This window comes from Pimephales promelas, chromosome 11, assembly GCF_988280905.1.
Source record: "Pimephales promelas chromosome 11, fPimPro1.hap1.1, whole genome shotgun sequence".
Taxonomy (NCBI): Eukaryota; Metazoa; Chordata; class Actinopteri; order Cypriniformes; family Leuciscidae; genus Pimephales; species Pimephales promelas.
Window position 1 is genome coordinate 32,415,328 of NC_142779.1, and position 25,786 is coordinate 32,441,113.

At 39.1% G+C, this 25,786-nt stretch overlaps 1 protein-coding gene across 3 annotated transcripts in view; it reads right to left on the bottom strand.

The window, feature by feature from the left end:
* dlk2 (delta like non-canonical Notch ligand 2) overlaps positions 1-21,404 on the bottom strand; it is a 28,301-nt gene extending 6,897 nt beyond the window's left edge. Inside the window, exons 1-5 of one of the 3 annotated variants that reach the window (XM_039690569.2) lie at positions 20,895-21,404; positions 13,539-13,621; positions 1,978-2,059; positions 1,749-1,879; positions 1,371-1,515 (exon numbers count right to left, since the gene is read on the bottom strand). In XM_039690569.2, coding sequence (XP_039546503.2) covers positions 1,371-1,515; positions 1,749-1,879; positions 1,978-2,059; positions 13,539-13,608 — 428 coding nt within the window. In that variant the 5' untranslated portion in view covers positions 13,609-13,621; positions 20,895-21,404. Of the gene's footprint in view, positions 1-1,370; positions 1,516-1,748; positions 1,880-1,977; positions 2,060-13,538; positions 13,622-20,872 lie in introns of all 3 variants that reach the window. The other 2 variants (XM_039690572.2, XM_039690568.2) reach the window with 2 other exon arrangements.
* Between the last annotated feature and the right edge of the window lie 4,382 nt (positions 21,405-25,786).

Consider the following 25,786-nt stretch of genomic DNA (forward strand, 5'->3'; position numbering starts at 1 on the left):
GAACAGCAACTGGTCCAGTCCTGCAGCATCATTTACCAGTAACACACACACACTCAGTTTGTGTCGCTCGTCCTGGGAGGAACAGTCAGGCCGATCTGCAGTGTGTCGGTGTTATAGACTCTTACAGGGCCAGTAATAATGAGCGCCACTGAATTACATGTTGTTCTGCCTGTGCCAGTGCGTCTGGGCTTGTGTCCTAATAGATTTACAGCTTAACAAAATGTGTATTCAAAGGGGTCATAGAATGAGCAATCCACTATTCACTGATCTCACGCAAAAGAGTTCATTGTAAATGAAAGTCCTACTAAAAACAACTCGTTCTGTTGTTCTGCAACTTTCAGAAAAACACGGGTATCTGAAAACACGAGCATGCATTTACATTTACACACACAATCAAACCAAATATTATTCAGACACCAGATTTAATTCTCGGTATTGGTATTTATTTACTAGTAGTGTGTGCAGGACACTATAGTTAATTTATGTAAGTGAGGAGAGCAAAATAAAGTAAACTGTGACATCTTATACCCAAAAATCCTTCATACAGTGACTACCAGTAAAATGTATATAAATTTGGGACCAAAAATTTCAGACACTTTGACCTGACCATGTTTTCCTTTAGTGATTTTTATTATTATTTGGGTTGGGTATCGAGAATCGAGTATCGATTGGAACCGAGACTAACTTTTCGTTTTTCCCGGAATCGTTCAAAAGTAAAAATTTCGATTCCTAGTTTCAATATTCACAGTCCGCCGAGCGGAAGAAGAAACCGCTGAACAACACCAACGAAGAAGCGTCTACCGGAAGTGTTGGCATAACCACGCGAGTCGAACATGAGTAGCTTACGTCGGCGATCCAAAGTGTGGCTTCACTTTTCTAAAAATAACGAAATCAACAAAAGGAGTATTTTTACAGAAGGAGTATTTCCTTCAGAAAGGCCATTGGTTAGCAAGGTTAGCTAAACTTTTTTGACCCTGCCTCTTAGAAGAATCGGAATCGAGAATCGTTAGGAACCGGAATCGAAACAAGGAATCGGAATCGGAATCAGAATCGTTCAAATTCAAACGATACCCAACCCTAATTATTATTATTGCTAATGTGACCTTTTTACACAGACTGAACAAAATAAGCATTACTTGGTAATTGGTTGACGTGAACTGGTATTATCTAATTGTGTAGTTAAGTTTAACAGCCGACAGATATTTAACCGAATTCATTTGTGAGACAGTCTAACAGAAGGATGGACAAAACCAATGAAATATGAGAGTTGTTGTCATATTTTATTACCATTTTCTAAACTACTGTGATAATGTGAGTAATGTTGAAAGTGTCTGAATAAATTTTGGTTTGACTGTATATAAAACACTCACTTTGTCTTTTGGCAAGGCCCAGTTTTCAGTTCGCAGTCCCGCCCGTGAAGGCCTTCAGGACATAAGCAGTTGTAATCCCCCGACTCACTCAAGACGCAGGTCGCACCGTTCTGACACGGCTGTTCTCTAGAGCACACGTAAATATCTGCGGGGACAAGTAGCTGTTGTCATGTCAGTCTGTTAAGCTCATGAATAACACACATATAATTGTCGCACATATAATAGAAGTATGTCAACAGCAAAGATTTATACATATATATTTTTGCGGCTCATTTGTTTTGATTTTTCCTAAGTTTTTTAAACATTGTTTTTTTATATATACTTACTTTTTATGTTCGAAATAAAGATTACAAAAAAAAAATAATAATAATGAATCACCTTTGTCACAGAATCTGCCCCCCCACCCGTCCACGCAGGTGCACTGCCAGGGCTGATGACAGGAGCCGTGAACACACCCGGGCATCCGCACGCAGTCGTCACAGCGCGGGCCACCCCACCCCGGGTCACACCTGACACACGAGACGAGAGGTAAATACTGTTCATCTGTTCACAGTCTGCTAAAGCTCACCAACATGACACCTGACAGTCACATAGAGAGTCGACTCACCTGCAGTCACCGTTCTCGGCACACTTTCCATGGCCGAGCTCACACGTGCAGTTACTGGCTGAGGGCGATGGAGATGTTTCTACTGAGGGAAATGACATGTTTATTGATCTTACTGTGCAGCAGTGTTTGTGGGCTAAAACTATTACAAACTTTTTTTTGTGTGTAAATTTACATTTAATCATTTAGCAGACGCTTTTATCCAGAGAGACTTGCAAACAAGGAGCGCAATAGAAGCAATTAAACTAACAACAGGACAACAGTATGCAAGTGCTGTGACCCTTCCCAGTGCAGTCTAACACTATATGTTTTTTTTTAAAGATAGATACAGATTAGAAGAGAAAACAAAGTGTTAGTGTTAATGGATCATGTGTTGCCATTAATACTAACTTTATTTTCTCACAAGATTTAGAGTGAGAAAATAAAGTTAGTATTAATGGCAACACGTGATCCATTAACACTAACACTTTGTTTTCTCTTCTACTCTGTATATCTATCTATCTGTACCCAGTTTCCATTCACAGTTTAGTCTAACGCAGTATATATATATATATATATATAAATGGAAACTGGGTTAAAACTGGAATTAAGATAAAATAAAACAACAATTACAACTGTTGCCTTGGCAGCTAAAATACTGTATAAGTATACATTGAAGTGCTAAACTAAACCTGAAATGAAAATATATTAAAGCTAAACAAATGATAAAACAAATTAAAAGTACAAAACAAAATTACAAAAATATGCATTTTGGTGCTGTTTCTTAAAGGGATAGTTCACTTTGAAATTAACTTTTGGTGTGTTTTATCTTACCTCAAGGGCATCCAAGATGTAGATGTCTTTGTTTCCGCAGTAGTTTCAATTTTGATATTTTTAGGTCAAACCGTTCTTGTCTGTCTGTCATATAATGCAGGTCTATGGTCACCACCTCTAAGAGCATGAACAGAGAAGTCCAGATTAAACATGAAGACACGAAACGAGCGGTTTGTGTGAGAAAACGAACAGTATTTATATCGTTTTTACCTCTTGTAACCACAGCCACGTCAAAGTGATCTGAGGGCGCGGGCACTTCGGTCTGCGGAAGCACCGGAAAGTGAATCTCCGGAAGTGATCTCTCACGCGTGTACGTCACTCATTGTTTAGACAGAGATTTCGGAAGTGTTACCTTTCACTGTGAAGATCTAAACATATTTAGATATACAGAAAATTGCAATGGAAGACGATTTCGATATATCAACAGACAACGTTGAATTTTTTTCGCAACCACGCGCAAGATCACTTGGACGTGACTGTGGTTACGAGGTAAAAACGATATAAATACTGTTCGTTTTCTCACACAAACCGCTTGTTTCGTGTCTCAGGCCATCAATGTGTACTTACATTTACGAGTCATTAAATCATGTTTAATCTGGACTTCTTTGTGCATGCTCTTTGAGGTGGTGACCATAGACCTCCATTATATGACTGACAGACAAGAACGGTTTGACCTAAAAATATCAAAATTGAAAAAACTGCAGAAACAAAGACACCTACATCTTGGATGCCCTTGAGGTAAACTAAAACATACCAACAATTAGTTTCAACGTGTCTATCCCTTTAAAATCATATTGTCAAAAACTGAGATGAAATTCTGATAGCTTGTAATGTAAATCCATGAGATTTTTGTGCTGAATGCTTATATTTATTATCAACGCTCTGTAGTTTTAATCATGGGGGAAAACATAATGCAATCCAATGCAATGATGATTGCGAGATGAACAAATAAACGTTCCTCAAAAGCCTGAAAGATTATATTTGGAGACTTTTGCTTCATTTTTCAAAAAAAAAAAAAAGTGTTCAACGTGAAATATTACTAGGAATATGAAAGTTACTTTTTTGTTTTTCGATATAAAAAAGTAATTCAAGATTTCACAACAAAAAGATGTGACCCACAACCTGAGGGGGGTGTTTTCACAATTATGCTAAAAGACATTTTACTTGCTAAAAAAGTATAAAAAAATCAATCATAGGGCTTGTGTTTAGTAGATTAGTTTTTTTCAGAAAGTTTTGATCATGTTGATAATTGAGAAATTTGTGTCAAGACAAACTTTAAGTTGGCTTGTGAAAGTTTGGAACAGAAAGTTTGAAAAAGTTTAAATTAGTCTAAAGTTTAAATTAGTTTGAAATTTAAAGTAGTTTAAATTAGCCTAAAGTTTAAATTTTTGTGTCAAATATGATACTTTATAGGGTTAATAATATCTACATGTACTTTTTGTATGAAATGTGTTTTTGATATTGTACAGGAAGTGATTCACCCCTGATCTCCATCATCACCATGTCGACTGAGTGATTTAGCGTTCTTGGCTGTGCTAATCCAGTATTGGGCTTTGCACTATAGTGGATGTTAGTGCAGGGTGTGTTTGTGTGTGTGTTGGGGGACGGCCAGCGAGCGCGTGTGTCTGTGGTGATGGGCACGAGGGGAGCGTGTGCGGTGGGAGGAGAGGAATGTGCTCATGTCTCCGCCCGTATGAGCTTTGCCCGAACATCACAAGAATTCACCATCGCCCAGAGCCCAACCCCTTCAAACTACCTCTGACATCACATGTCCTGAGCAAGGGATCGTCCATTCACTAAACATGCTGAATTATTCCCTACAGCCAGGAAGTTTTGAACAATTATAAATATGCAAATCACGCGCACGCTTATGAGAACTTCACCCCCCCCCCATCTGACAAGCTTACTCAATCGTGTGACTATTTCGGATAAGACCTGGTATGTCAGACACAATGCATGTGTAAGCTCATATTCATTGACTGCTGTTGGAATGGGAAGCATTTTCCATGTAATCTGGCCTATATTCCTGGAAACACAGAGCTTTGAACAATGCATGCCTGGCTTTCCTGTGCTATCAGTGCAACAGCTGAAAAGTACAAACTGATGATAACCGAGCAGCCCAAACAACAATATGAAGCCTAATCTCTTAAACTTAGACAGCTGAAGGATTAGTTTAACATTTAAAATTCTCAAAATAATTCTTGTTCTACAGCTTTATAGAGAGTTTAAGTCCCTCCCTTTCCGGTCGACCACCATGGGACCTTATTTTGAAAAAAATATTAGTCAATGGCGAGAGACAACAAATATTTTGATCTCGTTTGAATTGTGCCCTGAATTACACATATGATGTTTGTCAGTTTAAAAGATACACTTTAAAGTCAAGAAAGTCGCAGTTTGATGTAAAACCGTTGAGGTATAAGACTGTGAAAATACGTAATTACAAACTACAAACCCAGAAGGTGCACATTTTCTCTCAATGAATGAAGCTAACTTTACTGAGGCTAATGTCAGTCTTTGTTTCTATACACAAGTTTCCGAGGGGCGCTCCTGTAAAAAATAAAGTGGGTGAAACTTCCGGTGAGGCGGTGGAAGTAGCATTCCAATGGTATTTTGTGTGTTAATTAGCGAAGAGGCTAGCGAATTATTTTACTATTTAAAGACGCAAATCTTTATGAGAGATGTCGTTACGGAGCTCAGGGACAACATGTGCTGTTCACGGTTGTATGTATAACCGGACTAAACTAATTCAGTGGCTTAAACGTGATTGTTTTGAACATAAGCTGAAAACGAAATCAGAGTGATCCTGCCAGAGCCCGTCTCTGATCCTGCCAACGACTGTAGTTTCCATCACCTCCCAAAAGACGACGAATCTTCCTGTGTACATTTGTTTAAATTCTTAATATTCTATAAACTCTATCAGCATGTGATTGGCTGTTCTCTACTGATGTTACACCTAAACTCAGGATCAAAGCCTGTGTTGACAGAATACCAAATGTGCAGTTAATGTATTCAAGCAGCACATTCATTTATAATTTTGAATAAACTCCGACCAAAGCACAATGACTAAGTGTGTATTTTTTATTTTAAATGTTTGCCAGCTCGCACAACTGTCTGTCACCATGCCTTGATGAGTACTGATTATTAATAATGTTATTATAATACTCCCAATCAACTACTGCGGAGGGTAAAGGTACTGTTATTTCACCCTTATTAATTTCGTTGAGGTTGTGTTCCCACATCGTTAGCTAGTTTGGATCGCTATAACTTGAATGACTGTCAACTGTTGAATGAACAAGTGTCAAGCATGTCAAATCGCGCTTTTTTTTATACTTCCAACCGGAAGTCGCGCCCACTTTTGACGCAAGGCCTCATGGGGCGTAGGAAACTTGTGGATAGAGTTCCGCCATAATCGAGTGTAACGTTACGAGTGTTTTGTTCTAGACTTGTTCCGATTTTCACACAAAACTAAATGTTACTCTTCTGTTTTATGACAAACTGTGACTTTCTTGACTTTCAGAATTATCTTTTAAATTGACAAACATCATATGTGTAATTCAGGGCACAGTTCAAACAAAATAATAAGATAAGTTGTCTCTCGCCATTGACTAACATACATATTTTTTCCGAAATAAAGTCCCATAAGCCGGAAGCGGAGGGGAGGGACTTAAAGGGTTAGTTCACCCAAAAATGAAAATTCTGTCAGTATTTACTCACCCTCATGTTGTTCCAACCCCGTAAGACCTTCGTTCATCTTCGGAACACAAATTAAGATATTTAAGATATTAAGATCGCTCCTGCATACAGTCCATAGGCTTCTTGAGGGACTGGCTCTTGCTGTCCCCGAAAAGTCATTAAAGACATCGTTAAAATAGTCCAAGTGACTACAGTGGCTCAATCTTAAGTTTATCAAACGACGGGAACACTTTTGTGCGCAAAAAAACTACAAAAATAACGACTTTATTTCAACTATTCGTTTATTTCTCCCTCTGCGCGAGTCAGGTTACTAGTTTAATAGCGTAAGCTTCTGTTATTGTACGTCACACGCATCACACACACATGACCAGCGTCGGCCAATAGTGAGCCTACGTGTGACGTAGCTCTACGCAACCACACTACGTTAACTGACTTACAGGCTCATGGAGAAGGAAGTGAATAGTTGAAATAAAGTCGTTATTTTAGTTGTTTTTTTGCGCACAAAAGTGTTCTCGTCGTTTGATAAACTTAAGATTGAGCCACTGTAGTCACTTGGACTTTTTTAACAATGTCTTTAATGACTTTTCGGGGACAGCAAGAGCCAGTCCCTCAAGAAGCCTATGGACTGTATGCAGGAGCGATCTTAATATCTTAAATATCTTAATTTGTGTTCCGAAGATGAACGAAGGTCTTACGGGGTTGGAACAACATGAGGGTGAGTAAATACTGACAGAATTTTCATTTTTGGGTGAACTAACCCTTTAAGCTCTCTACAGTATATAAGGTGAAAGGTAATTTGTCCCTCTTGCTTGCAGAGTATATTACCTCCATCTGAAATTGCGCCGAGAGGAAGCACCTCCTTATCAAGGAGTTGCGAATTTATCCCGAGCGATTCAAAATTTACCTCAGAATGTCAGTGGAACAGTTTGATGCTTTGCGATTCTGGAGCCACATTTTAAAAACAAGACCACCAATTTCCGTGAACCAATCGATTCTGAACAGAGACAGTGTCAGTATGTCTAAATAGTATGGACACACAGACACACGCACGCGGCCTGGTGGAAGCGCTGGGCACTGGGCAGACAGAACAGCTGAAGCTATAGGCTACAGGGTAACACTTTACAATAAGGTTCATTAGTTAACATTAGTTAATGTATTTACTAACCATGAGCAATGCATTTGTTACTGCATTTGTTCATCTTTGTTAATGCTAGTTCATGAAAACACAGCTGTTCATTGTTTGTTCATGTTAGTTCACGGTGCATTAACTAATGTTAACAAGATTTTAATCAAGTATTAGTAAATGTTGAAAATAACATTAACAAAGATTAACAAATGCTGTATAAGTGCTGTTCATTATTAGTTCATATTAACTAATGTAGTTAACTAATGTTAACTAACGAACCTTATTGTAAAGTGTTACCGGCTACAGGTTATATATTGTACCCAAATAATACATTAGTTATCGAATTGGCTGCTCAATCACACATTAATCGATCCGAAATTTTAGTCTGTTTGAAAGGGGAGGTTATTCCTTTCATAATCTAATCGAGAGAAGAGAACATAAACACTTGATCGAATTGAAAACTGAAACTGAAAGCACTGCGCATATGATGTGCGGAAACGAGCTCCATAGACAGTAATCTAGCCCAGTAATCTGTTGCTTATCAGGAACTCATTCAGGCAGGAGAAAATTTGTCTTTGTGTCATATGAGTGAAGAAAAAATGGCTGGGCTCACTGTGATACTTTCCCTTTGAGAAAGTTCAGATCCTACTTGAACCTCTAATAATAATGTTTTATTAACAAAGTTTGAGAGGAGCATGTTCAAATTGGCTATCCCATCAGTACCAGAGGAGCCTATATACGCTCACCTAAAGGATTATTAGGAACAACACACTAATACTGTGTTTGACCCTCTTTCGCCTTCAGAACTGCCTTAATTCAACGTGGCATTGATTCAACAAGGTGCTGAAAGCATTCTTTAGAAATGTTGGTCCATATTGATAGGATAGGGTTAGGGTTTGTTGTTGCGTTAAATCGTACCCAGATACAACAGTGCTATTTTCTGATTGGCTTTTCTGTAGCTCGACTAACAACACAGAACGCGCTTGATTCCTGCCAGATCCAAAGTGAGAGCGGCGCGGCTAGAGATATTTGGGCGCTGCATCATATTACATATATTATAAATCGTTTTTCCGCGTCAGAAATCGAGACTCATCAGACCAGGCAACATTTTTCCGGTCTTCAACTGTCCAATTTTGGTGAGCTCTTGCAAATTGTAGCCTCTTTTTCCTATTTGTGGTGGAGATGAGTGGTACCCGGTGGGGTCTTCTGCTGTTGTAGCCCATCCGCCTCAAGGTTGTGTGTGTTGTGTCTTCACAAATGCTTTGCTGCATACCTCGGTTGTAACGAGTGGTTATTTCAGTCAAAGTTGCTCTTCTATCAGCTTGAATCAGTCGGCCCATTCTCCTCTGACCTCTAGCATCAACAAGGCATTTTCGCCCACAGGACAGCCCCATACTGGATGTCACCATTCTTTGTAAACCCTAGAAATGGTTGTGCGTGAAAATCCCAGTAACTTTACTTTAATAAACTGCTGAAATGCAAACATATCCAGCAGTGCTGCTATCATCAGATGCTTTTCTTTAAATGCTTTATTAAAAAAATGCTTGCTGTTTTCTCGATTTTGTTGTGCTTATTTTGTTCCCGACAGCAAAGCGCAGCACATATTTACATCACTCTGGGCACCGTCAGATGTCCGCTAGCAGTATATTGCCGCTCACGTATTTCAAACTTCGTTTTAACTACTGATTTATATAGTGCACATTATACAGATCAGTTGTTTTACCCCAAAACGAAGAGTTTGCCGTGTATAACTGTCATAAAAATAATATCACAATGCAAGAACAATTGTAATCTATTCTCCTCTTGATTTGGGGTTGGAATATGACCTGGACCTATGATTAGGGTTGGGTATCGAGAATCGAGTATCGATTGGAACCGAGACTAACTTTTCGTTTTTCCCGGAATCGTTCAAAAGTTAAAATTTCGATTCCTAGTTTCGATATTCACAGTCCGCCGAGCGGAAGAAGAAACCGCTGAACAACACCAACGAAGAAGCGTCTACCGGAAGTGTTGACATAACCACGCGAGTCGAACATGAGTACCTTACGTCGGCGATCCAAAGTGTGGCTTCGCTTTTCTAAAAATAACGAAATCTCGGCAAAATGCTAAATTTGTGACAAAAGGAGTATTTTTACAGAAGGAGTATTTCCTTCAGAAAGGATTATTGCCTTCAGAAAGGCCGTTGGTTAGCAAGGTTAGCTAAACTTTTTTGACCCTGCCTCTTAAAAGAATCGGAATCGAGAATCGTTAGAAACCGGAATCGAAACAAGGAATTGGAATCAGAATCAGAATCGTTCAAATTCAAACGATACCCAACCCTACCTATGATAGTAGTGTCTCCATCCTCTGGTCTCTGTGGCTCACCTCATGGGTCCTCAAACAGAAACCACAGTGAGTGGGATGATCACTGAATGCCAAAACCACAGTGATCTAAATTTATTCCTAGCATGAAACCCTATATTCCCTCTCCAGAACCCCCGTGGCTGCGCTCAGCGCCCTGGTGCCAGTGAAACATGCAGGTATGGGTTTCCCTTTGGTTTTAAACCCCACACGGGCCACATACACTCCCCAAGTGTACGTTGGGAAGCAGGTGGAGTGAAATAGAAAGCTGGTCGGACAGTGTCTGATGGAGCTGAGGAATAGGTAACTAGATCCATGTGAACCCAACGATCATCCAGACTCAGTATCCACTCAGCCCTTTGCACTGCTAGAAAAACATTTAGCCTGGACAGACAAGCGAGGACGGATTATTAGAGAGCCTCTGGAGCTCCAGTGTTACAGGCTCATTGGAAAAACATGCCTCTTCCTACCTTTTTACAAAACTGCAAACACGTACCGATACATTCAATTCACTGCCGTTTCCAGCTAATTAAAAAAAACTGCCACCAATACAACACGAATCCACTTGATAAACATCTTGAACTGATTGGAGGGCTCATCAATTAATAAAGACTTATTTTCTTGCAGTTCCTTGCAAAATGCTATAATTTGACTATAATATCCGAGTATTATAATTCAAAACACTTGTACCATAGTGCATCATTTGTAAACTAGTAACTTTTGAAGGTTTGCATCACATGTTCATCTCCATATGTGTGGCTTTTCTGATGTATTAAACTTGCTCAGTATTTCACCTGGTCCACTTGTGATGCGGAGCGCCTGTATATGAGTTCTGTGAAACACGAGTCACGAAAGAGCTCAAAAACTGGAAGAAGCAGCGACAATGTCACGGTTGCTTCAGAATATGTGTTTTTATTTCACATTTGCTTTTGTTAACAGTTGGGTTTATGCATGTGGTATGTTATTTTAGAGCATTAATCTGAGCACCAGCCTGCACAGTGGAAACAAGGCATGATGGATCCATGTTCTCATTCTGTTTACGCCAAATTCTGACTAATGTCTCAACAGAAATCGAGACTCATCAGACCAGGCAACATTTTTCCAGTCTTCAACTGTCCAATTTTGGTGAGCTCTTGCAAATAGTAGCCTCTTTTTCCTATTTGTAGTGGAGATGAGTGGTACCCGGTGGGTCTTCTGCTGTTGTAGCCCATCCGCCTTAAGGTTGTGTGTGTTGTGGCTTCACAAATGCTTTGCTGCATACCTCGGTTGTAACGAGTGGTTATTTCAGTCAAAGTTGCTCTTCTATCAGCTTGAATCAGTCGGCCCATTCTCCTCTGACCACTAGCATCAACAAGGCATTTTCGCCCACAGGACTGCCGCATACTGGATGTTTTTCCCTTTTCACACCATTCTTTGTAAACCCTAGAAATGGTTGTGTGTGAAAATCCCAGTAACTGAGCAGATTGTGAAATGCCACGCTCAAAATTGCTTAAATCACCTTTCTTTCCCATTCTGACATTCAGTTTGGAGTTCAGGAGATTGTCTTGACCAGGACCACACCCCTAAATGCATTGAAGCAACTGCCATGTGATTGGTTGATTAGATAATTTCACTAATGAGAAATTGAACTGGTGTTCCTAATAATCCTTTAGGTGAGTGTATATTCCCACTCACTTTTTTTTAGCACACCAGGGTCACTAGAAACATGACATTGTCTAGTTATGACTTCTTGTTTCACAGGAGTTTAAATATGAGGAAACACATAGGCCAAATTCCACAGATTATAGTTCTGATGTGCATCAAAAGATTGTTGAGCTTCACAAAATAGAACGAAGTGGTTGTAAGAAAATGGCTAAAGAATTTAAAATCCCCATTTTGACCTTCAAGGCAATAATCAAGAATTTCCAATCAACTAAAGATGTGACAAATCTGCCAGGAAGAGAAGAATGCGCGGTGAGGAGAATTTAAGTGGACTCTCAAAGACTCTTCAAGGATCACAGATGGAGAATTGCAGAGATTAGTTGAGTCTTGGGGTCAGAAGAATGAAACGACCCCTACATCACCACACGTTGTTTGGGAGGGTTTCAAGAAAAATCCTCCTCGCTCCTCCAAAAACAAACTTCAGCTTATTCAGTTGTCAGAAACAACTGGATCTTCAAACGGCACAGGGATGAAACCTTAGATAAAACATTCATTTAGATTTTTAATTAATGGTAATAATAACCCTGTAATAACAATTCTTTTAATACCAATGTACCACAATGTAAATCATCAAAGCTGAACATGAAATGTTCAGCAGGCAAGACTGATATTGTTGAGCACGGGCCAGGAACTGATATGATTTCCCATTTCTTATTTCACGTCGTGGCAATAGTCACTGGCACACATTCAAGCGATGTCGGTTGGCCTGTATCAGCTTTGCATTGCAGTGGCTTGTTTCCAGGTTTGATCCTCTCAGCTGAAAGCCCCTGACAGTCATAGGCCTCGGGGTCCCGTTGGCCCCACTGACCCGCTCTATAACTCATCTTCAGAGACGTGCACAGATCAGATTTCCCCCATCTTCCACTGCAAGCCAACGGGCACAAGTGACATTTCCTCTGGAAGGACTGTGGGCATTGCCCTTTGCCCCCAACACGTGCGTAAGACACAAACTCTTGCGCCCAACAACTGAGACACAGATTTGTCACATTCTCTAACCAGACAGGAATTTCACAGCTGAACACTCGTGAGACGGGTCGGGCCATCAAGGAATCATCAAAGGCCTCGGACACTGAGTTTTGTGTAATCTACTCGCCAGGATCCTGTTGCATGTTTCACAGTTGGCAGAAACTGACTGAGGAAATGAACAGCCTATATGGACCATTCTTTATTTGCTTTTGGTAAATTAACTTGTTCCGACGTTAACTTTTCTAATTGCTCATGTTGGATGTGTGTGGATGTGTTATCATTGGTCATATATTTCATACCAGTCTCATATAACTATTTTCATACATACTAAATGGATTTTTTTAAGTATCATATATAGTGTAAGTATAATTACATTATATTTACACTATAAAACATTGTAAATACACAATATCTCAACTGCTTAATTGATTTGATCAGTGCATATAACTTAAACTGTTATCACCCAGCTAAATACTGTTCATAAAATTGGATATATACTGTAAGTAGTACAACATCTAACTTTATCTGCATATACATACAGTTCACTGACGTAAAGCATAAAATAGGCTATAAATAGGCTATTTAGATAATTTAATAATAAATATGCTATTAAATAAGGATTTTCTGTAAAGCTGATTTGAAACGTGTATTGTGAAACACTTTAAAAAAAAATGCTTGATTTAACTTGGCAAACAAGCAGATTGTGCTACATTGTCGATCTCAATATCTAGTGAGCATACATGCTGAAATTAAAAGGAAACTTTTATTACATTTTCACTCAAATTTAATAGAAAAAGTAAACTATGCATTGACAAAAATCTATGTGCCGCATAAATGTGCCGCAACCAGCAATCAAGAATAGACAGTGAAGTGATATTTTTATAGTGTATGTAATGTATTTTGGTGGTGGGATAAATAGATTTACCTTGAGCTTCACAGTCGAGTTTGAACAGCACACCGCACGCAGAGAGGAGGAGAACTACAGCGAGTTTCATGGTGCAGGGCAATCTGAAACAATGACAATCAATACATTAACATCAATGAAAAATAAGCATGCATTGATCCAACGACAAACGTTGCTGTTCATATATTATTAATATACACTCACCTAAAGGATTATAGGTACACCTGTTCAATTTCTCATTAATGCAATTATCTAATCAACCAATCACATGGCAGTTGCTTCAATGCATTTAGGGGTGTGGTCCTGGTCAAGACAATCTCCTGAACTCCAAACTGAATGTCAGAATGGGAAAGAAAGGTGATTTAAGCAATTTTGAGCGGGGCATGGTTGTTGGTGCCAGACGGACCGGTCTGAGTATTTCACAATCTGCTCAGTTACTGGGATTTTCACGCACAACCATTTCTAGGGTTTACAAAGAATGGTGTGAAAAGGGAAAAACATCCAGTATGCGGCAGTCCTGTGGGTGAAAATGCCTTGTTGATGCTAGAGGTCAGAGGAGAATGGGCCGACTGATTCAAGCTGATAGAAGAGCAACTTTGACTGAAATAACCACTCGTTACAACCGAGGTATGCAGCAAAGCATTTGTGAAGCCACAACACACACAACCTTGAGGCGGATGGGCTACAACAGCAGAAGACCCCACCGGGTACCACTCATCTCCACCACAAATAGGAAAAAGAGGCTACAATTTGCAAGAGCTCACCAAAATTGGACAGTTGAAGGCTGAAAAAATGTTGCCTGGTCTAATGAGTCTCGATTTCTGTTGAGACATTCAGATGGTAGAGTCAGAATTTGGTGTAAACAGAATGAGAACATGGATCCATCATGCCTTGTTCCCACTGTGCAGGCTGGTGGTGGTGGTGTGATGGTGTGGGGGATGTTTTCTTGGCACACTTTAGGCCCCTTAGTGCCAATTGTGCATCGTTTAAATGCCACGGCCTACCTGAGCATTGTTTCTGACCATGTCCATCCCTTTATGGCCACCATGTCCCCATCCTCTGATGGCTACTTCCAGCAGGATAATGCACCATGTCACAAAGCTCGAATCATTTCAAATTGGTTTCTTGAACATGACAATGAGTTGACTGTACTAAAATGGCCCCCACAGTCACCAGATCTCAACCCAATAGAGCATCTTTGGGATGTGGTGGAACGGGAGCTTCATGAATATGGGCCAATATCCTATCAATATGGGCCAACATTTCTAAAGAATGCTTTCAGCACCTTGTTGAATCAATAAGGAAGAAATAAGGCAGTTCTGAAGGCGAAAGGGGGTCAAACACAGTATTAGTATGGTGTTCCTAATTATCCTTTAGGTGTAGGCTAAGTAGAAAGAGATGAAGCACTAAAACAAGGGATGTTTGTGTGTTGGCCAACTATAAGAGCCACAACCTCAAACATGAGGCCCAACAGAAGAGAGCGCTTTCCCTCTCCAAACACCAAACTCAGCAAGACCTGACCACGGACCAGCCAACACGCACGCTTAATAATTCATCTTAAAGCTTAATTATTAAAACCGCTTTGTGAATCTTTTATGGTGGACATTTACAACAATACTGCACCACTGCTTTGTCTACTTACACAGTTCACAACTTTGCTGTGTTGTGTCTGTTTGTTACTCTTGTGTCTATGTGGGCTTTAAGCAGGAAGTCACCCAGAAGTATTGAATAAAGATGGTTTATTTCAGCTTTGAGTGTTAAATATCTCTGTTTTAATGGGAATGTGGATCTTTCAGATTAATCTGAGAAGATTTCAGATCAATCTCTTTTGATCAGGTTTCACATTTTATTGTGTCATGCAGTGTGGGGCGCTGATCTTGTCTTGTCTTGGTCTCGGCCCCCTAAAAGTCTTGGTCTTGTCTCGGTCTCGATAAACTCTTGTCTTGGTCTTGTCTTGTCTTGGTCTCGGCCCCCTAAAAGTCTTGGTCTTGTCTCGGTCTCGATAAACTCTGGTCTTGGTCTTGTCTTGGTCTCGGGTTAGGTGGTCTTGTCTACAACACTCATATACGTATTTATTTCCCTACCAAGATGACCAATATTAGTGTCACCACTGTGTTCATGGACTTTTCAGTTTCAGTTGTTGTTCATCTAAACACCCATAATGCACTGGGCATGTTGTCTGGTGTCATCCAAGGCCACTCCCACCAGGCTGCCATGGATACGCTTGACCAGAGTCAAATACTTTAGTAGGAAATACTTCTGAGCAAACTTTTAGTCATAATGGTGTTGACTTGTATTGTTCCCGGGATCAAGAATTCAAAGATTAATGGTAGTTAGTGTGTCTTTGGCAGCGGCTAAAGGCTGCAATCCCTTAGTAACAATGTTTTTTTTTGAGTGGACTGATTACCATTTGTATAACCACAGTTTTACTACAAATTTTTTGTTATTTTTGGACCAAAATGTATTTTCGATGCTTCAAAGCATCATAACTAACCCACTGATGTCACATGGACTACTTTGATGATGTCTTTATTTCCTTTCTGGACAAGGACAGTATACCGTACACACATGTTCATTGGAGGGACAGAAAGCTCTCGGACTAAATGTGCAAGTGCTCTCAGAAAGCCAAGAGCCCGTGGCTGGATTCTTCTCCATCTTTAGATGTGCAACTCTCTGCACCGATATTGTTGTTTCCCGTTGTAGATTAATGGAGCGCTCTCACAACCACTAATGGGAATGAATTTGGGAAATGCTTTGAATGTGAAAGCTGAGAATAGGCCCGTGTCCGTGATAGGAGGCTCTCCAACATGTCACAATAGGAAGCCTCCATCTATAGTCCTCGATGCTGCGGATTCCAGTCAATTATCGCTTATGCTTCTGGCCGGCCTCGTGTGCAGACACCTGGCAGTGAAAGCAAGCTGTATCTGAACATGACTTTATTCCCCGAGCAGCTCTCTCCGTCAAGGTGGAAGGTGCTATTTCCAGCCGAGTTTAATTAATATGTGTCACATCACATGTGAAAAATACAGTCAGAAGCCTTTTGTGCCATTTGACACATTGCCCATTATCCTAGACTCTGGGGATATTGTCATCAATTTTAAGGTCCATCTTTCACAAATTATCAAAACGTAATGAATCATCCAGAGCAATTCATTATAAATGATATAGATTTAGATGTAGCCTACAACTAAAGGCCCTTTCACACTGAACATGACGTGATGTGAAGAAGCAAGATGAATTATCCCCTCATAATAAGAACATATTCGGAGAAACATATGAATTTCACCAATTAAATTCTACAAGGATGTGATTTGGCTTGTGTTTGAACTTAAGTTAACAGCAATGACACTGGTATATAAAGTGAGGTAAATGCATGAAGTGCATTGGTATTAGTTAGCATATTTAATGATCGCGTGTTTGCATAATATTCAATTTTTAGGAATATTGGATATAAAGCTCTTATTAACCTTTTGACAGCATTTGTCATTAACAGGAACATCTACTAAAATAACATCTATTAAATAAACAAAGGCATCTGGCTACAAGCGAGGTGTGAGCAGTGTGTTCCTCTGATAAGAAGGTGTTTTCTCTCTGATTGATGTTAATTATAGCAATAAGCCACATGTGGCCTTGAGTCACTATGATTAAAGTAAGTAAGTAAGTAAGTACGTGATGTTCTTCAACATGGTGCACAATGCAAAACTGCATTTAAAATGGAATAAAATAAAATAATCGGCCACTATTTACTCTCATTCCCTCTTTTAGCACCACTTTTAGCATAGCTTAGCATACACCATTGAAGTGGACAAGACCATTAGCATTTCTCTGAAAAAATGACCAAAGTGTTTCGATATGTTTCCTATTTAAAACTTGACTCTTCTGTAGTTACATCGTGCACTAAGACCGACAAGAAAATGTAAAGTTGCGATTTTCTAGGCTGATATGGCTAGGAACTATACTCTCATTCCTGCGTAATAATCAGGAAACTTCACTGCCGTACCATGAGTGCAGCAGGCGTAATGATATGACGCAGCGCCTGAAAATAGTCCCCAGCTTCCAATGTGACCGGGACTAAGTTTGTGTAGTCATCGCACCTGCTGCACTCATGGTACCGCAGTAAAGATTATTAAGCAGGAATGAGAGTATAGTTCCCTGCATATCAGCCTAGAAAATGGCAACTTTACATTTTCTTGTCGGTCTTAGTGCACGATGTAACTACAGAAGAGTCAAGTTTTAAATAGGAAACAAATCTAAACACTTTGGTCATTTTTTTGGGAGAAATGCTAATGGTCTTGTCCACTTCAATGATGTATGCTAAGCTACGCTAAAAGCGGTACTGCCAGAAGCGGAGATCGGCTGAATGGATTGAAAAACGGTAAAACTCAACAGTTTGACTCTGGGGGAGTTGTAAAATGAGCCTATTTCCAAAAAAAAAAAAAAGAAAAAGTGGAGTATCCCTTTAAGGGTTAAACTCATTATTCACTTCACCCCAACAAAGCTTTTACATTTTAGACTACAAAACGGACCAGATTTGACATCATTGCTCCTTATATTTCTCATGTGTGTTGTAACCAGACTGTAAAAAAATATGGACAAAGCGTTTGTGACATCACCCAGACTTTCTGAAGAACAGTTTTGAGGCTGTTTGTGGGGGGTAAGGGCGGCGCCATCTTGGAAAATCTTGGCAAATACAAACTACAAATGTTCAGAAAGGATACAGAGGTGGTATGATGTGTTGTGTCAGATCATGGCCGAGACGTCAAATTCCACTCGGCGCAGCCCGTTATCAGCTGTCAATCAAAGTTAACCGCCCTTATTTGTCATACTTTTTATATCTAAATACGATCTAAACTAACGAGTTAGAAAGAAATTTACCCCCCTCACAGTCGTCAGGCACTTCGAACCTATCCAAAAATACGATAAAAGTCCATGGGACCAATAAAAGTTCTGGGACCGGCCTCTAGCGGATTTTCGGACTTCCGGGTAGGCTTCATTTTTCAGATTACAATGTTGCCGCTTGGTTGTAACCTAACACAACATCAAATTTGAAGTAAATGGCATGCTATTGGAAATATATGGAGAATGAGACTCGAGACCTGCAGGGAGGGTCTGATCCGGTCTACATTTTGGTCTGTTGTCACACTCTAAACAATGCTGGGTTGTTTGAACCCAAAAATTTGGGTAAAATACGGACAAACCCAAATTTACAATTATAACCCAACTTCAACTTTCACTTTCAACTGTAAATTTTTTACTTGCATTTTTAACCCAACATTTGGGTTTGTCCATATTTGACCCAAACCCAGCATTTATTAGAGTGCAGACATGGTCACAATAAATGTTTGTTGAATAGAAAGAAACTCAGATTCGTCAGAATTTCTCCTTCAGTGTTTAATGGAAATAATAACGGCATACACGTTTGGCATGACGTGGGCTGAGTAAATAATTGCGGAAATTTATTTTGAGTCAACTATTCCTTTATATTTACTATCGCTAATAATCAGAATAAACAATTCTTCTTCCAAGTATTTTAACCGTAGGCTGTTTACTGTTGCCAATTAAGCAAGCAATTGAATGTGCGCTCACAGGTGTGAATTTAAAGGGATAGGTAACCCAAAAATAAAAATGTAGTCATTAATTACTCACCCCCATGCTGTACCAACCCCGTAAGACCTTCGTTCATCTTCAGAACACAAATGAAGATATTTTTGATTAAATTTGAGAGCTGGATCACTGCTACATAGGCTCCTATGGGATTGAAACTTGATGGCCCAGAAAGTCTTTGGAGAAAATGTGACTACAGTGGCTCAACTATAAGTTTATCAAGCGACAAGAACACTTTTTGTGCAAAAAAACAACAACAAAAATAACGACTTTATTCGACTATTCCTTTTCTTCCTTGTAGGCCTGAGACAAGAGTTCAAGAGATTTCCACGACGCACGCGCGAGAACATTCTTGGAGGTTCAACGGGGTCTTACTGCGTTGGTAAAGCATGGGGGTGAGTAATTTATGTCTTAATTTTCATTTTTGGGTGAACTATCCCTTTAACAGCATTTTATACTATGGCTCATAAAGTCATAAATTAGTCAACTGTATCGTCCTGATTTTGCCGAGTTAATCAGAGGGAAATGACAGGTGAATATCACTGATGTAGAAGCACCAAACCCTGGTTATAAGACTAAACTTGACATGAACTGTAAACTCGCCCCTTAAAGGGATACTCCACTTTTTTTAGAAATGGGCTCTTTTTACAACTCCCCCAGAGTTAAACAGTTGGGTTTTACCGTTTTCAAATCCATTCAGCCTATTTTTTGATATTTTGACGAATATCAGTAACCAGACAGTTTCTGGTCTCATTGACTTCCATTGTAGGAAAAAATATATACTATGGAAGTCAATGAGACCAGAAACTGTCTGGTTACTGATATTCTTCTAAATATCAAAAAATCAGCTGAATACATTCGAAACCTATCTGTTTAACTCTGGGGAAGTGGTAAAATGAGCCTATTTCCAAAAAAAGTGGAGTATCTCTTTAAACCTATTTGGCTGATTGTACCTAATGTTGCTCCAGGATCAACAAAGATGTTGATCCAGAAATATGTTGCACTTGGTGAAATCAGGTTGTGTGTCTCCAACAGGTCTTTTCCTCCGAGGAACGCACACACATTTTCCTGAAGTGAAACTATGGCAACGCTATTAAAAATAAAGGTGCCATCTGTGGTTCAATGAAGAAACTTTAACATCCATGGAAACTGCATTACACAAAAGGTTATTTTTCATAATATTTTCATTAAAATGTTCATTACTCATTTTTCTATGGCATCGCTGCGAAAACAACCCTTCGGATCCGTTATTTCAAAAAGTGAACGGATACTGTACATTAATAAAACACATTTTAGAGTTGTCCTTCTAGATTTTGTGCATACTACTTTGAAAAAAAAAAGGACAAAACACACTTACATACAAAATACACACAAAAATCTCCCTCTTTTTTTAAGAGTCTCTCTCAGTAATCTGAGCAAGTGTACTTTAAAACTCATTATTTACTAGGAAGCTGCTATGGAAACTTAACAGGCACGTGGTTCCTTCCTTTAACCAGCATCAGCCTGAGAATAACAGCCCATTCCTACACCGTTTCCATCTCGTGATGTGCTTGCCCTTGTCTAAACAGTCCGGTTATAATTCACAACTTTAAGTGCCTGAGCTCCTGAAGCCTTTTACAGAAATACCTCCTTAAATTACAACTCAAGGATATTCATTTTTAAAAAGTTCTTTCATTTACATTTACCCAGATCTTTCATTTTACTCTATTTATTTAATGATAAAAAAACGAGAGAGAGAGAAACACACTTACTGGCAAATAGCCCGTCACACACCTGAGCTGTTGGTGGCCCTCCAGCCGAGTATTGCAAACCTCAGGTGCTGATGAAACTGGACTCACATATCACACGCACACCTTGAGGAAGTCATGGAAAAGCAAATCGTGTACATGCACACCCTACGAGATCTGTCCGCTAGTGAGTGAGTTTTGTTGATAGAAATGCTTGTTTAGAAGCAGACAAGGTTCCACCTCCCCGCTCAACAAGCCTCTTAAAGAGACAGGCTCCCCCGTAATCTCACGCAACAACACCTCACGCTTGAGGGATTCAGAGATGTACACTGTAGACACCACATGTTATCCCGTCTCGCTTTTGTTCAACCCCCAGCCTCTTGAGGTATTTTAAGTTTCACGGACGCATGACAAGTCTTGTTGTTTGGATGCATGTAAACATTCTTCTGCACACTGATAGAGAGGAGACTGTGCACTTCAGAAAGTCGTTCTTGGTAATGCAAGGCTTTTTAGCTGTTGCTGTAGCGACAGACAAGACTCCTGATGTTGGGGGCTGATGTGCCCACACGTTCCTCTGCAGGCGGCGGTGTGGAGAGGATCGGTTTTCAGCAGATTATCTTTAACAATATCAGGCCTGTGGAGCATTTGGAAACAGGCATCTACATGTCCACACTACTGTGATGGGAGACACACGCACGCACGCACCTATATATGCACACACACACACTCACCGCACTAATATATTACTATAAATGAGGGCGTATGTACAGGCAGACATGTGGCGACTGTCTCACTACTATTGAAAGCAAAATGGTAGACGGGTTTATCGGGCTCCTGAGGGCTTATCCTGATGGTCTGTGAGGAACAGATGAATAGGAAAGCACTTAAAGCTCATTTGTTTTGGTTGCTCGTCGTCTTGTGTTTATATTGAGATAATGGCATGATTACGGCCATTCAGCTTCTGGGTTTAAGCACACATTTGTTCGTCTGTCCTGCTGTGGCCTCATTATGTTTGTGCTCAAAACGGCAGTGCAATTATTAGGATGATTTCACATTGTTTAAGCATGTGATCTTACGCTTTTAAAAATAAAGGATTGTTTTGCAGCGATGCCATAGAATGATTTTCTTGAAATTTTCCACCATGAAAAACCTTCTGCAATGGAAAGACTCTAATATATATATATAAGTATATATGAAGAGTTCAGATGCAAAAGCCTCTAAGTGCCATTTGAAATTTTCTTCTAGAATGATCATTTTTATCAAGCTTGTATTTTTAAATTCAATGATTTCACTTAAATGGCAATGATAATCACCTATTAATTGTTATTTAAGTAAAATTACTGAACTTAAATATACAAGTTTGATAAAAATCATCATTAAAGAAGAAAATTTCAAATGGCATTTAGAGGCTTTTGCATCTGAACTCTTCGTATATATATATATATGTAAAGAGTGTAAAAATACACTTAAAAATAAAGGTTTTTTATTGGCATCTATGGTTACATAAAGAAACCTTAACATTTATTGAACCTTTTCATTGCACAAAAGTGCGCCCTCAGAGTACTTAGAGTTGGCTGTGGTTACAAGAAGTAAAAACTATATAAATACTGTTCGTTTTCTCACACAAACTGCTCGTTTCGTGTCTTAGGCCATCAATGTGTACTTACATTTACGAGTCATTGAATCATGTTTAATCTGGACTTCTCTCTGCATGCTCTTTGAGGTGGTGACCATAGACCTCCATTATATGACTAACAGACGAGAACGGTTTGAAAATACTGCGGAAACAAAGATACCTACATCTCGGATGACCTTGAGGTAAGCTAAAACATATCAAAAATTAATTTCAAAGTGAACTATACCTTTAATGCAAGACAGTTCAGGTGAATAGGGTAAAAAAAAAAAACAATAATATCTGCATTCTCCCCCAGTTGATTGATTACATTAAGAATTGCAAACAAAAAATTGTATTTCAAGAATTCGGAAATGTTATGTTTAAATATGTAAAATAGGCATAATCTAATTCAAAATGCTAGTTTTTTTTATACAAGAGTCAGGTTTTTACAGAGGGGATTATGTCTCCATAAAACAGCCAGAAAGTATTTTTTTAGGAATAAAATGTTGTAATAAAATCATGCAAATTACATATGAACAAACCCCTCTGTAACAACCTTAAGAATATAGATAGAAATAAAACTGTAAATGTAAAAATCATTTTGAGAAAATGGCCTTTAAAAGATACTGCAATTAAAATGTAAAGACACAAAAGAGACTCTTAAGAGTGTATTTTAGATGTGTTTTTTCCATTAGTCTGAAAGCCTTATGAAAAGCTTTCACCATGTTAATTTCTAAATATGAATATATATCAGTAATACCATTTAGAAAAGAACAGTTGAAGTTTTCAGGCCTTTATATTTCTCAGAACGGCTTCTCCTGATTTGTGCTCTTGTTGTTGTTCTGAATTTTCCACGTCACGTGTCATGTTCTCATCTTACTGTAAAACGTCCATTTACAAGGAAGAAACACACCTCCACTCCCTCCCCATCCATCCCCCAAATAAAGTACTTCAGAAATGCAAGCTGAACTTTTTCCTAGCTAGAGGAAAGCTTTTTCCAGAGTAATCCTATCACTGCTTAGATGGGGACTTTGATAGTCGCAGTATTTGTTTCACATAAGAGCAAAGAACGTAAATATCTACAGTTGCTCAACAATTCACATCCGCTTTTTCTAGTCAATTGATTTCTCACAATAACAGTAAGAATTCAATCCATCACGAATGCACCGGTTTGTTGAAACTACAACAATGTGCCTTAGAAATTTGTATTTCGATGTGTTTTTCTCTGACTCATACGCGAGGAAGGCATGAATAGAGAAGCTAAGTGTGTGTTTAATGGTCAGAGCTTAAAGCAGAGCAGCTTGGATGATGGATACATTTGTCTTTCCGAGAAAATGGACTAACACGCTGAGCCAATGTAAATGCTACACCTTTGATATCTGTGCTTTTCGTATGAAGATTGGATCCACTTTAAAATACTATGAAGTGGGGGATAAAAGCATCTTCAAAGGACCATGTTAGATGGGCTTTAAATAACTCATCCCTTTTACACAGCATCCACCATAGACCACTCACATTTCAAGCAAAGTGGATGAATATAACGGTTTAATACTGGTTTGTGTGTCCGTGGTTGGTCACTGTTACTATAGCAACAGAGAGACGGACGATGCCTTCTGTATGAAGACAGCAGAGTGAGATTAACTAGTGCAATATTGCTTGCTGGACCTCTTTCCTATTATTTCCAACATATCTATCTATCTATCTATCTATCTATCTATCTATCTATCTATCTATCTATCTATCTATCTATCTATCTATCTATCTATCTATCTATCTATCTATCTATCTATCTATCTATCTATCTATCTATCTGTCTGTCTGTCTGTCTGTCTGTCTGTCTGTCTGTCTGTCTGTCTGTCTGTCTGTCTGTCTGTCTGTCTGTCTGTCTGTCTGTCTGTCTGTCTGTCTGTCTGTCTGTCTGCACTTGAACCATCACTGAAATTAAAGGAGTAGTTCACTTTTAAAAAAAAACTTTTGCTGATAATTTACTCACCCCCATGTCATCCAAGATGTCCATGTCTTTCTTTCTTCAGTCAAAAAGAAATTAAGGTTTTTGATGAAAACATTCCAGGATTTTCTCCATATAATGGACTTCAATGGGGACCAAACGGTTCAAGGTCCTAAAGACAGTTTCAGTGCAAACTGTTCAATGTGCTTTAAACGATTCCAGATGATGAATAAGGGTCTTATCAAGCGAAACGATCACTCATTTAAAAATGAACGAATCTTTTCCTGAGTCAACTCGTTCATTTTGTTCGTTGAATGAACCAAATGACACGAAAAAAGATTTGTTCATTTTGATAAATGAGTTCGAAGAGGAGAGTCACGAACGTGCATCACAGAACAAAGCAAGGCGACCATTTGAGCTTATAAAACGTAAACTTTTTTTTGTTTTTAAATGAGTGATCGTTTCGCTTGATAAGACCCTTATTCATCGTCTGGAATCGTTTAAAGCCCTTTGAACAGTTTGCACTTAAACTGTCTTTTGGACCTTGAACCGTTTGGTTCCCATTGAAGTCCATTATATGGAGAAAAATCCTGGAATGTTTTCATCAAAAACCTTAATTTCTTTTCGACTGAAGAAAGAAAGAAATGGACATCTTGGATGACATGGGGCTGAGTAAATTATCAGCAAACATTTTTTTTTTAAAGTGAACTACTCCTTTAAGCTGACACTATTTTCTTCTAGACATCTGTATTGTAAAAAGCTCTAAAGGTGACTTGGCTTGTGTTTGATCAGGCTTTGCTTTTGCTCTTATGCTAGACAGCTCTGCAAGTGCCAGAGAAAGTAGATTATGGAGTCAGAGTTTTATTAGGAAGTGATGGTATTTATGAACTCTATTTACAACCCAGTGATGTTTCCCACGCCATATGGCCCAGTAATATATATGCCTGCAAATTAGATCCTTACAGTGAGTTGCGAGTGAGCAATACAAAGCCACATGTGAAAAACAAACTAAAAACTTTCACTGTGACTGACATTTGACTTTAATTCTTCTGAACCCACAATCACAAACAAAATGGAATCAAGAATGCCAAAAAGGTACACGTTTAAGATTGAACAAGCCTCAGTAATGCCTAAATAATATCTTAGAGTAATAACAATAATAAACACTCCCAAATAAATGTTTTTCACCTACCCTGAGCCTGGTGCTTCTTCTTATGCTAAGATCCAGTGTTGATCTTTTCTGGCTGGCGGTGAGACTTGTCCCCCTGTCCTCATCTAGTGTATGCTGGGCGTCTGTCTTTGAAGTTATTTCGACATGTGTCTAAGTTGCAGACAGCATGAAGAAGAGGCTGCTTGACCTTCCCTTCACCCTAAA